Genomic DNA, 12,678 nt, shown 5'->3' with positions numbered 1-12,678 from the left:
GTTAAATGACAAGATCCTTATTAATATGCATGCATATCAACCTTCTCAGTGCGTGTGAGGGGGAGTATGAAGTGGTAAAATTATTTAAAATTAGTGGGGAATATTTACAGGAAGGCATAAAGAACTGTCAGTTGAGGAAAGCAGCATTTTATGTTCTTGTCCCGGATGACCTTGCTCCAAGGACAAGTGGGAGCCTGATGAAATGAAGCTGCAGATGGCTAGTGAGCTCAACTCTGTAATAATGAAATGACACGAGAGAAAAAATGAGACATCTACAGTTTGTAAATACAATCTGAACGGAAGGGGAGAAAAGGAATTTTTAAGGGGAGATGGAGCCGACTTGGTTACAGCAGTTCAGCTTCAGGTGTTTTAATAGTAATTTCTATTTTAAAAAATAATGGGATTGCTCCTCATCCCCTGTGCCCAAGGTCACCCCAATGCATTTTCTTCTTTCATGCCGCTTTAAAAATTTGATCACAAGGGCTACTTATTCCTGCCTCATTCGTGCCCATCGCTTCTGCTTGCCATTGCTTCTCAGTGCCTTTTGTTTGCTAAGTTGAAGGGCGACTTTTTGCACCTGATGGGACAGCTGCTCCTACAACCATCCCAGGGCTTTGAATGGTTTCATCCGTCGGGAAGGACCAAGCTCTGAAAAGCGATGTGCCATGTTGTGCAAGTCTGCACGGAGCACTTTGCTGGGCTGATAGGGCACAGGGGCTGCCCCCGCTGCACCAACTGATGCGTGGGGTCCGGGGAAGTGTGGGAACTTCAGCCCAGAGGAATGATGGGACTCGATGTTTTGTGTGACACAGCTCGCAAAAAGATGCTTTGTGTGACGCTTCTCAGAGCGGGCTCGTAAAGGGCTCGTATCATTCGAGATCAGGAGACATCTCAAGTTTTCCCGACTTGGACTTAGATAAGTCTTCATTGCTGCTGGGTGGGATCTTTCTGTTCTCCCTCTAGCCCTTGAATTCCCCACTCGGTCGCTGCTGATCTAACGCGGCTCCTTTTGCATCTCAGCGACACCTCTGCTAGAGAGCGCTCCTTGACAGAGCGCCGCGATGCCTCGAGTCAAACCACTCTGTAGACAAGAAATGCCGTCGTTTGTCATTGCTGCTCGTGCAACCTTGTAGAGACAGGCAGAAGGACTGCCGGCCGAAATTGGGTGAGATAAATACAGTTTTAGATTATCTCATTGAATTTATAGGCAAGCTGCCCTCCATGGGAACGAGAGCAAGGTGTCAAGGGTTGGAGAATCATGATAGCTGTACAAGCCAAATATAAATATTTTCTTCTTTGCAGAGAATTCAATTTTGGGACTTGACTGTATGTTATATAGACACATACAAAGCACCTGTCTCTGCATCTCCAGCTCCATACGCTTCTTTCTTAAGAGGGGAAATGGACTCAGTTTCCATCTTCTGGGTGTGCTTTGACCACCACTTTGGGTACTCTGGTGGGGCTATGTTGGTTTTGTTCTGTGTTTAACAGCATGAAGAAGAGCAGCTATAGGGAAATGAGGATTTATTCTGCGTTGCTGAAGGGAGGAGCTGCTGGTGCAACTGGCAGCCAGGTGTGGCAGTCTTTTCTGTCCCAGCAGTGGAGGAAGGCAGCCTTTCAAGGAAGCCATGCATGCGCATATATGAGCAGAATGAAAAAGTTAAAAACCAGTTCTTTTTAAAACAAAACCTATTACCCGTGGGTCACTTAACGGCCTTTAGACAAAGCCTTTCCCTGACTGACAGCCCCAGGACAGGCTTAGAAACCCACATCTGCCAGTATTTCCTGTGCTCGTGCATCAAGGAAATGGGTGAAAGACAGGTAGAAAAGGATCCACTGAGATGCACAGCTTGTCTTATCTGTGCCCGTACATTGTGTCAAAACAAGCAAAAAATAAAGCTCTGGAGCATTTATGAACTGAAAGGCTCAGTTTTACCTTGAAGAAAATCTCTGAACTGTATAAAGGGGAAAAGAAAGAAAACTTCGGAGAGCAAAGAGAGTGTTTTGTTAAAGGCAGGTGGTGGGGGCAAGAAGCGTACAGAGCGCCGAGCACAGGGGGAAGCAAACAGTGGCATCCCACAGACCTTGTGCTGCTCCATGCGTGACAAGGTTATCCCGTTCAACCTGAACCTTGTTTGCTTTGCTTGTGTGCCTTGGCCAGAGGGATTCATAATGTGAGCATGTAGCTGGGGAGCTGCTGGGGCAGCAGCGTTCTCCTCAGTGCAGGGGGCATCGCAGCTTGCATGGAGCTACACCAGGTCATGAGACACCAAGAGTCTGTTTGTGGCTTCAGTATGGACCAAGACACGACGTTCACAGCCATGCAGTCCTGTGGGTGAGCCAACTTTAACTGCACTGCTGTTTCAACAGTTTACTTGGTACTATTTGTGTAGTGTGTGTGCCTAGCGGTCGTAGCTGTGGCCTTGGGAGAGAAACCCAGCTGTGGGCACGAGCAGGGGAGCCTGAAACTGGTAGTTGCGTTTCCTCAGCACAGTGCAGAACTCTCCATACAGAACAGATGTTCTTAAAATACAGAACAAAACTCAGTTAATGAAACTTCACCCCACCCCTGGAGAGTATCTGCCCCTGCGGTGAGTGCGGATCTCCTGAAAGGGCTATGATTATTTGTTTATAATTATTGTTATTTATTGTTATTTTTATTTTATTTGGCTTTATTTTTTTCCACGTGGTATCTTGGTAAACGCTTCGAGTTTAAGTTATTTTTGGTTACAAAAAACCACAATGGCAAAAAGCAGCTTGTCCATTCCTCTTACTTACAGCCCACATGTACCCTGAGCACCCATTCCCTTTTGTCTTTTCTTCTGCAGTGCTGTGGCACATTTCAATGATCCTTCTGCTTTAAGGTATCTAATTACTGGAGTCAGCTGGATTCCCCATTTAAAGTGGAAGGAATCTTTCTCAAATCAGTAATGTCTTTTGAAACGAAAGAAACTTTTCAAATGCAGCCGCTGTGTGAATCTTCAATTAGATGAATTTCCGTTCCCCCACCACTGGTAACGCTTTCATATGGGAAGTACAGTTCTTCACCTACTCCACAAATATCTCCTGAAATTGGCCAGGCCGGGTCTCTCGGTAACCTTGCAGTGACCTGCTTATCTGTTAGAACCACAAAAATTCCCTCTCTAATTAGTCCATCTGTTAACTATTGAAATTCATGGCTTCGTTTTGTTGTCTGTGTCTGTAACATAATGCTGAGCGGTCTCACCTGGCAGCTGATTTCTTACACAGCACGTGTCTTTCTGAGAGCCATTTTGGGGCCCATCTCTCTCTCCAACATGGGACAAATGAGTCTGTCCAGATGAATGTGTCTAGCAGCCTGCAGTCTCCTTCATGCCCTCGTGGAAATAAATTGTCCATCTCCAATAGCTCAAGTCAGTACAATTTAACGTGTGTGTTTCTTGCTTATGCTCTTCAGAGTTATCCTGCAGTAGCAGATGGGAAACTTTAATAATGATAAATGAGTTTACTGTTCTCACGTAGTCCTAAAAAAGAATGAATGCTCTTAATTAAAGATTGAAGGGACTTTTACATATTTGCTGGAGTGTGATTAGAGCTCTAGCTCAGATCCTCAGAAAGTCTTACTTTTTAAATCCTTTTTGGGCTGTTTGTTAATGGGGATTCAGAGGAATTAGGGACCATAAATTTCTTCATTCTCACTTAAGTGAAGCCACACAAGTGATTACTGGGTGTCTAACTAAGTGGTAAGGACCAGATTGATTAACGATGTTGGCGTGGAACGGCTCATCTTGGTGCTCCTTTACAGCAGCTGAGCTTCTCCTGTGTTGTGGAGCCATGGAGGACGTGGACTCGTAACTGTATGCAGTCTGTCTCAGTGGGAGTGTTTGCACGCTTCTCATTGTGTGCCTGAGTGGTTTTTTGGACCATACCCACACTTACTACAGTTGGGCACAGTCGTTTGCAGCTGCATTGTATGCTGGGCTGCTGTGGCAGGCTGGTCTCGCTGGTGCGTGCCGCTGCTTTCACAGTTACCATTGGTGCCTGAATGCAGACACACACAGTGTAGGTTCCTGCAGACCTGGACCCAGTTCTTTTCTCCTTGCGTGGGATCGGCCTTTTGGGCAGGAGCTGTTGCACTGAGCGTGGTGTGGGAGCTCTGAGCTGCTGTAGCAACAGAAGCACGTGCTCTCAGACGCGTGGCCTCGGCCTCCAGCGCTGGGTGCCTGCTGATCCGATGGGTTGTTGTGAGTTTCTGCAGGGAAAAATGTCCTGTGGACAGATATCTACGCCCGCTGCCAGCCTTTCCCACTTGGGCACCAGAACCCTCCTCTCCTCACTCTCCTCATGGGTTTTAAAATGGGACAGCTCCAAGTATAGAAGAGCTAATTTTTGTGGCATGTTTGGCTTGGCCACTGCGGGAAAGTGATTTTTTGGGGGGAGTGATGAAAAGGAAAAATGCTCCAAGTTCGTTAACCTTTGGTACAGATAGCAGCGTCCTTTAGACTGCACCAGAGCTATTCTTAGTCTTGGTGTTTACTCAGTTATTTGCTGTATAAGGGAATACGGTAGTTCCCACTAGTGGCGAAAAGAGAGAACTTTTTATTTCTTTTTTTTTTTATTAACCCACGTGATCTGTAGATGGAAGGATTTTGAATTCAGCCCCTGTCTTCCTAGCCATGCTATTTTGTCCTAGTTTCCCCAAAAGCAATATTTAGATGTATAGGTTGTTTCTTTACCAGCTAATTAAGTGTTATACAACTTTGCTCCAAAAAACTCAGCAACCCATTCTCTGTATTTGCAAATAAACTTTGCTGATTGTCATTATTGCTATAGGGTGCCTGCAGAAAATCCCATGTAATTAAGTTGTTGTATTGCCACAGCACAAGAGCCGCAATTAGTAATGTGATTTACACTCCTTTGCCATTAATAATATGGAAAAATCAACATTATTTTCTTGAGGATGTTTAGGAAGAATTAGAATGAGGTGGACATGATTAGGAAAAGAGACTTTAATGTTATGACTTGTTAATGCAATAGCCCTGAGCTAGACATCAGAATGATTGTCCCTGCACTAAACTCGTTTGCTTCAGTAAGCACAGACCCTCTGCACGCAACAAGACAAGTTGGGAGGAAATTGGATAGATGGCAGGGATTGTGGTGGTATGAACATTTCGGTGTCTTTCATGTGCAGAGTACACAAACTGAATCCCTGCACTTTCAAATATTCCCCTAGAGGCAATCTGCATTATTCAGAGCTTAACTGTGGCTGCAGAATACTGTCTGACATGAAAGCAGAATGCTAGCTTTACATGAACTCTCATATTTACATCTGCAGTAAATCATATTTACTTTTTTCCCTCCCCTCCCTCTTTTTTTCTGTGGGAGAGAGGGAGTAAAATGGGAAGGAGGGAAGGGGGAGGAGGAGAGATGTCCAGCAGGATTGTAAGCAAAGCGCCAGTAATAAAGTCTAGTCTTATGAGACTGCCCATGAATAGGAATGATAATGAGACCAGTGATGAGCTGCAGGTTTGTGTCTTTTAGTAAATTATCTCACAGGCATTTACATTTCATCAATTGTGCTTTTGCATAATAGGCCGAAGAGCAACAACAAAAGGAGGCACCATAAAAATGAGTAATTTCAGTGACCTTCTCAGTAATTGCTGTTACAAAGAATATCTGGGAAGGTGCTGGGTCATTCCTCATGGTGAAGCTGCTGTGGAAAGACGTCCTGGGCCCAGGGAGCCCGCCTGCTGACAAATGCCTTGCAATGCTTTCTTCTGGCCTCTCAAACACGACTCGTATCCTGTGTTCTCCATCTGAGCATGCCTCTAATTGTCAGATGTCAAAAGGCAACAACCATTTTCTTCTTGCTTATCTCCTGATAACACTGATTCCCAAACAAAGGATATGGGCTTCCATTCTGAAAACAAAGGAAGCGCGGCCTAGTTAAGGATGCTGGATATAACATACATACTTCTCCCTGCCAATAATAACAAAATATCATAAATAATGTAGAAGCTGAATGTGAAAATGGAGGAAGGGGGATGTACTGTTGCTGCTGTGCCGGGGTATGGCACTTAGAGGATCACTTGCTTTCTTGTCCTCAGTGAGGCTTTTGCCCTTGTTGCTCTCTTGTATTTCCCTGAGAACTGGCCAGCTCTTCAGATCATAGAATCACAGAATCATAGGGGTTGGAAGGGACCTCAAGAGATCCTCGAGTCCAACCCCCTGCCAAAGCAGTTCCCTACACCAGGTCGCACAGGTAGGCGTCCAGGCGGGTCCTGAATATCTCCAGAGAAGGAGACTCCACAACCCCCCTGTGCAGCCTGTGCCAGTGCTCCGTCACCCTCACCTTTTGACCTTACTGACCTTTTGTTTTAATTCTTCTGCCCTGTGGAGTTGTGTCTTCATGGTGTTTTTATTGTATTTTTTTTCTCATTCCCTGCAATGTCCTTAGAGGCAAGTCCTCAGCTGGTAGAAGCCAACGCAGCCAGGAATCAAGCTGGCTGATTTGTGCCTGGCTGTGATCCGACCCAATGTTTCTGCATGTTCTCCTCTCACAACTTGCTCTGTCCACTGTCCCTTCGTGGAGCCTGCAAGAAGCATTTCAATTCACGTCCACCTCTTCCTCATCTTTCTGGGTCCCTGATCCTTTTCCATTCTTCAGCCTTTGCTTTTCTGTTGCTGTAGGTTTCTGCTTTGTATCCCCTTGCCAAGTCCTACCTGGTACAACTTTTGTTCCTTATGTCTTTCAGTGTAACAGTTGGGGAACTGGTGGGAAATGTGATGCTTTACTCACTTCCCTTCTGTCAGCTGGGCAGCCCTGTGACTCCAGTAACCATAGTGAATCGGCCCCATAGCCCTGGGCTATGTGAAGAATTTTAGATTCATCTTTTGCTTCCTTCATTTCTTCTTGTGCTGACCCTCAGAAAACAGAGCTGTCACCCGCACCTCACTGCCGCTCCATGAGGGTCCACGTGAACCCACAAGGTGTTTGGCATGGGACAGCCGAAGACTGGAGAGGAGGTCATCAGTAGAGAGGAGAAGGGCTTCTGTTGTTGTCTCCCTGATGGGATTAATTTTCCTTTTTTCATCTTTCTTGGCAGGATCAGAATCCTGGAATTGTTGCCAGACTTCAGGAGCCGGGCTCCGTCCCAAGTGGAGGCTCTGTGCCGGCACCAGCCACAGTGAATGGGTACACAATGAGGAACCATTTACTGAAGCAGCAAATCATAAAACGACAGCTGATGCAGGTATGGTGCTGAGTGCCTCTGTGGGTTCCTGTGCCGTCCACCAAACTGGGAGGCACAGGACTAACTGGAATGGGGAAACACTGAGAAATGGCCTAGGAATTGCTGCTTTGAGTCAGACTAGGGCTGTGGTGCACCCAGGCTGTTGTGCCTAAGAGAGGCCAGGGCCAAGTGCTGCTCAGCGAGCCTGAGTTAAGCTCCACCTACTCCTGTGCAAGGGAAGAAAACGGTCACCTCTGTATCACTGCTGTGGTCCTGGCCAGTCTCAGAGCTGAGAGAAGAGATGCTGGAAAGGGAGGCTTGAAGAATGAGTCAGCCCCAGGAGAGATGTCCTCGCCTTTCTCTTTGATCCTCCGGGGATCTCCCAGAGTAGATGATAAACCCATTTCTCCTGGACTTGGCTGGTCTCTTTGGGGACAGAAATCCCGATGCAAGGCTTGAAACATGCTATGTGAAGGAGCAAGGGTTGGGGAAGCCCACAGGGAGCTGTGTGAGGCAGCACCAAGCTTTCTTGGCTTTCTGAGCAGACTTTGGGGCAAGCAGGCTCATTTCCTTGCATGGGAAATGATACGAGAAGCATTTCTGGTACAACTCTTAACCATAACTGTACTGTTCTTTGATGAAATTCCCTTCCAAAAACAACTGTACCTCTTTGTCATCGGTTGACTCCAATCTTATCTGCGCTGCTGTGGCACAATGGCAGTTCAGCAAGGCCTCAGCTTGCACTGTCCGTGGAAAGTTCCCTGCGTGGCAGCTGCTGCCCACAGCAGGGACACGAGTGTGGTGCCGGGTTCTGGGGTCAAACAGTTGGAGAGATGAATGAGGGCACCTGGGGAAAGCCAGCAGCACTTTGCTCAGGGAGCAGCTCCTGGGGATCCAGGGCTTCCTGTGGTTCACTGCTGTGTTCTGTGAGGAGTGGCAACTGGCAACAGGCAGTACTTGTGGGAGAGCTGTCCCCCAGGCAGGGTTGTGGCCACCAGAAGTTTCCTGTTTGTCACTGTCTCCCTGAAATGGCCGCTGCAGACTCTATTCACTTCTAGATTCTTGGGCACCTTTTGTGCCCAGATCTGGTACTCCCAAGAACACATGCAGTCAGCGTGAGAGGTGCTGGGTAGACACCGGGATTTCTGCAGCACTTCACTCACAAACTGGTAAACATGAGGTTCTGCACATTTGTCCAGCTCCTCCTTGGCCTTGGGCTGCCTGCACAGCATCTGCACTTCCTAACGCTGTGCTGTTGTAAGGACATCTCTACAAGAGTGGGGCGTGTGAGCAATCGAGATCTGCTCTGAAATGAACAGTCTGGGCTGAGTCCCATCGGAGGGGTGTGTGTGCACTCTTAGGTTGTTCGTGATGGCAGTGGCTGCACTTCAAATGTCTGCTGCCATTTCTGTTTGTCAGGAGACTGCAGCTTGACTGTTATTCCCCTTGTTTTCCAGGAAAAGCAGAGACAAAACATGCTGGGAGTAACGTCTGAGCAGAGGAATTTGTTCGCAGCTCAACAGATGAATCAGTTTCAAGGTAAGGGGGGAAGTGGCGTGCTTTGCAAAGCTTCCAGGAGCCAGAGCCTAGGGTCTGATTAAATGCTAAGTGTTTAATTATTCTCTGCATTTCCCATAAAAGCATTTCTCATTTTATCACATATCATGAGGCTTGCCCGCGTCCCCATTGCCTCAGCAATAGCTCTGTTACAAAGCACGCAGAGCCCAGGCAGTAAATGCTAAGTGTGGAGAAGCAGCCTTGGGGGATGTGCCAGGTTTTCGGGGTGAAGGTGTGCTCACCAGCTAATGCCTGTCTCTGTGTGCAGCTGTGCAGCAGCCCATTCCTGCTGACTGCAGCCAGCCGATGTCAGCCCCTCCGCCCAACCACCGCATGCTGCCGTCGAATCCTGCCATGCTCCAGAGCACCTTGGGCGCCAGCATTACCCCGGCCACTGCCAGCCAGAGCAGCGGGACGATGGTGATGATTCCACACAACCCTGGCAAACAGCAGGCGGTTTTTCCACCCAATTCCGAATTTAACATCCCGCTGCGGCCGAGCCAGAACTCACTAGGCATGAACTCAGGGTGCCAGACCGTACACAGCCACGCGGCGGTGCGGCCAGGCATGCCGATGCCCGGCTTTACTTCTGGCTCCTTGGTGAATCACTCAGCAGCTCAGCAGCACTTGAGACAGCCGAGCGTGCCGAGGATCCCCAACGTCTATCCCAACTCATCTGCCCAGATGTGGACGCCGACCGCGGTGCCCAGAATGCCAAATCAAAGCCAGATGGATGCCAGCATGCAGCAGTTCTCAAGTAACGCTCTTTTCTCCAAACAGAACGTGCGACCGAACGCATCGGGTCAGCAGTTTTCCCAGCAGGCTGTAGTGCCGCCGAATCAGATTGCTCCCGGAGTCCAGGTCAGACAGATGCAAAAACTGAGTATGGGACAGTCTGGCCAGGGCTTGAGCTCAATGAGCAGTCAGAACTTGAGACACAATTTAACCAGGGGACCGCTGCCAGCTATGAATGTTATGAAATCAATGCCACAAGGAGTGTCCAGCTTCAGCCAGCTCAATCCCCCTGCAGGCCTCGGCCCCCCCAGCTACCCGTCCGCGGGGCAGCCCCCCGACGCCTTCAGCAGGATGAGCGCCGCGGCCGAGCTGCCGCAGTACGACTTCGTGCCCCAGCACAGCGGCTCCGTCCTGCCCGCTAACTGCAGCGACACTGACTTCCTTGACTCGCTCATGAAGAGCAGCAGCAGCAACGATGAAGAGTGGTTGAACAATCTGACAATGATAGACGACATTTTGGGACAGCACGCTCAGAGCTCCGGACACGTGTAGCTTGGAGGGAAGCAGCTGCGTTGTAAATAGCGTAGGTGTGACTTCAGGTGCGGCGGTGGCCTGTGGAAGCCGCCGCTTCTTTCAGTACAGAATGAACAGACTCAGCCAATTCTTTGCCTGCATCGAAGTTTAATATTGGCAGTTTTTCATATGAGTGTACATACTTGAATATTTTGTAAATTATGTTTTCCTAAACCTTCAATGTAGAAGTATTTATACTTCTTTGCTGGCCTGTTTGTAAATAAACCTGTAGCATAACTTTTTGGTTTTATTATAGGGATTTCATTATACCTTGTTATAAATATGCAAATAATATCGTTAGTTTCAGTAATACTGTGTATTACAGCATAAAATACTTATGTTTTTGACATAACTTAACACATGAACTAGGGGTGTCGTTGCGACCAGACTGAGCAGAAAGCAAGCGTGGCATCTGCTCTCCCACATCAAGAGGAAAGATGGAAAAGTCGCATTAAAAACAAAGCAGTACACGAAAGGAACTGCTGATTGACTCGTAGCTCAGCTCTGCAGCCTGGGAGCGGAGCGTGGCTCAGCCCAGGGCCCCCACACAGCCAGGGACCTGCGGCAGGATCTGCTGGGAGCGGGGCAGTGCTCTGCCAGGTACACTCCAGCACTGTGGCAGCGTCTGCCGCCGTCCTGCAGTGAGGGTGCGCTTGTGGCTGCTGACAGGTGTGTGTGTGTGTGTGTGTGTGTGTGCGTGTGTGTGTGTGCGTGTGCCCAGGGGCAGCACGGTGTGACGCGGGTTAGGCAGCGAGGAGATCTGAGCACTCTGACATCACCAAGGTTCCCTGGTCGCTCGGTTCTGGTTTGCACACCTCTGCCATGTATATTTGTAGTGTACAGGTGATTTGTTCCTGGTTTTAAGGCTTTTCATAATTTCTGTTTTATTGTGAGACTTTTTTTCAGGGGAAAAGTCTATAAACACGAATAGTTAATTTTTGATGTTTTCCTGTCAGCTACTATTGTCCTATGTATATTTAAGAGTCTGTTTATAAAAGATTCGCTGTACTGTAAACTTCTTAAAATGTTCATACTTTGTGTAATCATATTTTAATAGTCACATCATACTTTGCAATACATTTGTAATATAACGTCAGCTTCAAGCACAGAATGTTTTTTTTCTTCATACCATAATAAACTGCCGGGGGAAAATTGTGTATATTTTATGTGCTCATTTCTTAGCTACAGCGTTCGGTACCTGCCAGTATTTGAATTAATTTGATTTGCAAAGGATGCTACGACGTCCTTTGAGCCACGTGCACAAACACGTGTGCTTTGATAACCTCAGAAGAATGTGCAGGTAGCATCCATGGCTGCCTTGTCTAACGGAAGCAGAGGCCTCTCCTGCTTTCCAGGGCTGGTGGGGAAGGTGAGCAGGGCTGCCCTTCATCCCACGCATGCTGGAGGACATCACCTGGAGGATTTCTCTGACACTAATCCGTGCTGCAGGGAGGTGCTGGGTGAGCTCAGCCCCAGCCTGTGCGAGCTCTTCCTTTCCAGAACCTTTTCCTCCAGAGCCAGGGGCAGGAAGGAGTTTCTGAAGGCATGAATGAGAGTGGGCAGCCGGGGCTGGAGGTCGGGGAGCAGCTCTGCTGCCGCTGCCGGGCTTTGCAGGCCTCTCCTGGCTGAGATCCGTGTGGCTTCGTGATGGGCCGGGCGGGAGCACACTGCTCCCAAATGATCCCACACATGTTGTGCGTGTGTGTGAAAGCAGGGCCAGGAGGGGAGACGTCATTTTTTCAAGCTCCCATCAAACAATTGCCCAAATTAGGCTGTAAAGCCAACGAGGCTCTGAATGTGACAGAAAGGCAGACAGCAGTGAGGGGATGAGTGCCTCTGAACGGGTCTGTGATGGGGACAAAGGTGAGTTTGTTTGGCCGTGGAACTTGGCAGCTCTTCAGCTGCTGTTCTGAGCCACGCCCTGCTCTGAGCACAGCGCTGGTGCCGGCATGGCAGGCAGGGGGTGGGAGGAGTGCTGCCCGCAGGCATTTCTTTAGGATAGTAATAAATACAACAAAAACACCCTATTTTCATTCCTCACTTTATTTTTGGCAATGAACCTTTCAGTTGTGCAGAGCTTGGGTAACCGACGCTGGGTGGAAATGTCTTCTGAAGCCAACTCTTTCCCACCGAGTTTATGAACAACTGTTTATTTCGTACCCGAATTTGCACCCACTTGTTTGCACCCTTTTTTGTCTGGTATTGAAGCTAACAGAGCTTCTCTGCTCTCCATCTCAGGCTCTCGTGTCTCAGCAGGGTGCCAAGGGGAGTGCCACGTTCTGCAGGTAAGTGCTGAGCGTGATTGTCTCTGGGGTACAGGATCTCCAGCTGTACAACAGTGTAGTACAGCAGTGCAACAGTGGGGCAGAAAGGCTAAGCACATTGCATGGGGCAGAAAGGCTAAGCACATTGCATGGGGCCCCCATGTGTGCTGCAGCAGCATAGCACAGCCCAGGGCACATCAGCTCAGCCTGCAGCCAAGGCCCACTGCGTTTGCTGCTGTGGAAGTGCAGAATGGATTTAGATTTCTAAAATAGCTACAAGGAGTGAAGCTGGCAGCAGCCAGTGTTGAAAGCTGTCATTTATTTCCCAAACAAGTTAC

At 48.3% G+C, this 12,678-nt stretch overlaps 1 protein-coding gene and 1 long non-coding RNA gene across 2 annotated transcripts in view; both read left to right on the top strand.

The window, feature by feature from the left end:
* The window catches only part of MAMLD1 (mastermind like domain containing 1), a 73,047-nt gene extending 62,409 nt beyond the window's left edge, over positions 1-10,638 (top strand). The window contains exons 3-5 of the mRNA XM_065729735.1: positions 7,086-7,232; positions 8,669-8,750; positions 9,037-10,638. Coding sequence (XP_065585807.1) covers positions 7,086-7,232; positions 8,669-8,750; positions 9,037-10,055 — 1,248 coding nt within the window. The 3' untranslated portion in view covers positions 10,056-10,638. The remainder of the gene's footprint in view (positions 1-7,085; positions 7,233-8,668; positions 8,751-9,036) is intronic.
* Positions 10,639-10,714: 76 nt separating this feature from the next.
* Positions 10,715-11,231, top strand: LOC136044469 (uncharacterized). Its single transcript, XR_010621819.1, has 2 exons — positions 10,715-10,765; positions 10,798-11,231. It is a non-coding gene; the product is annotated as an uncharacterized LOC136044469 (long non-coding RNA).
* The last annotated feature ends 1,447 nt before the right edge of the window (positions 11,232-12,678 follow it).

The sequence above is a fragment of the Cyrtonyx montezumae genome, unplaced genomic scaffold, assembly GCF_038088225.1.
Source record: "Cyrtonyx montezumae isolate F1298 unplaced genomic scaffold, pur_monq_1.0 scaffold_11, whole genome shotgun sequence".
Lineage (NCBI taxonomy): Eukaryota > Metazoa > Chordata > Aves > Galliformes > Odontophoridae > Cyrtonyx > Cyrtonyx montezumae.
The sequence above is the reverse complement of the archived record's forward strand: the minus strand, read 5'-3'. Positions and strand labels throughout refer to the sequence as shown.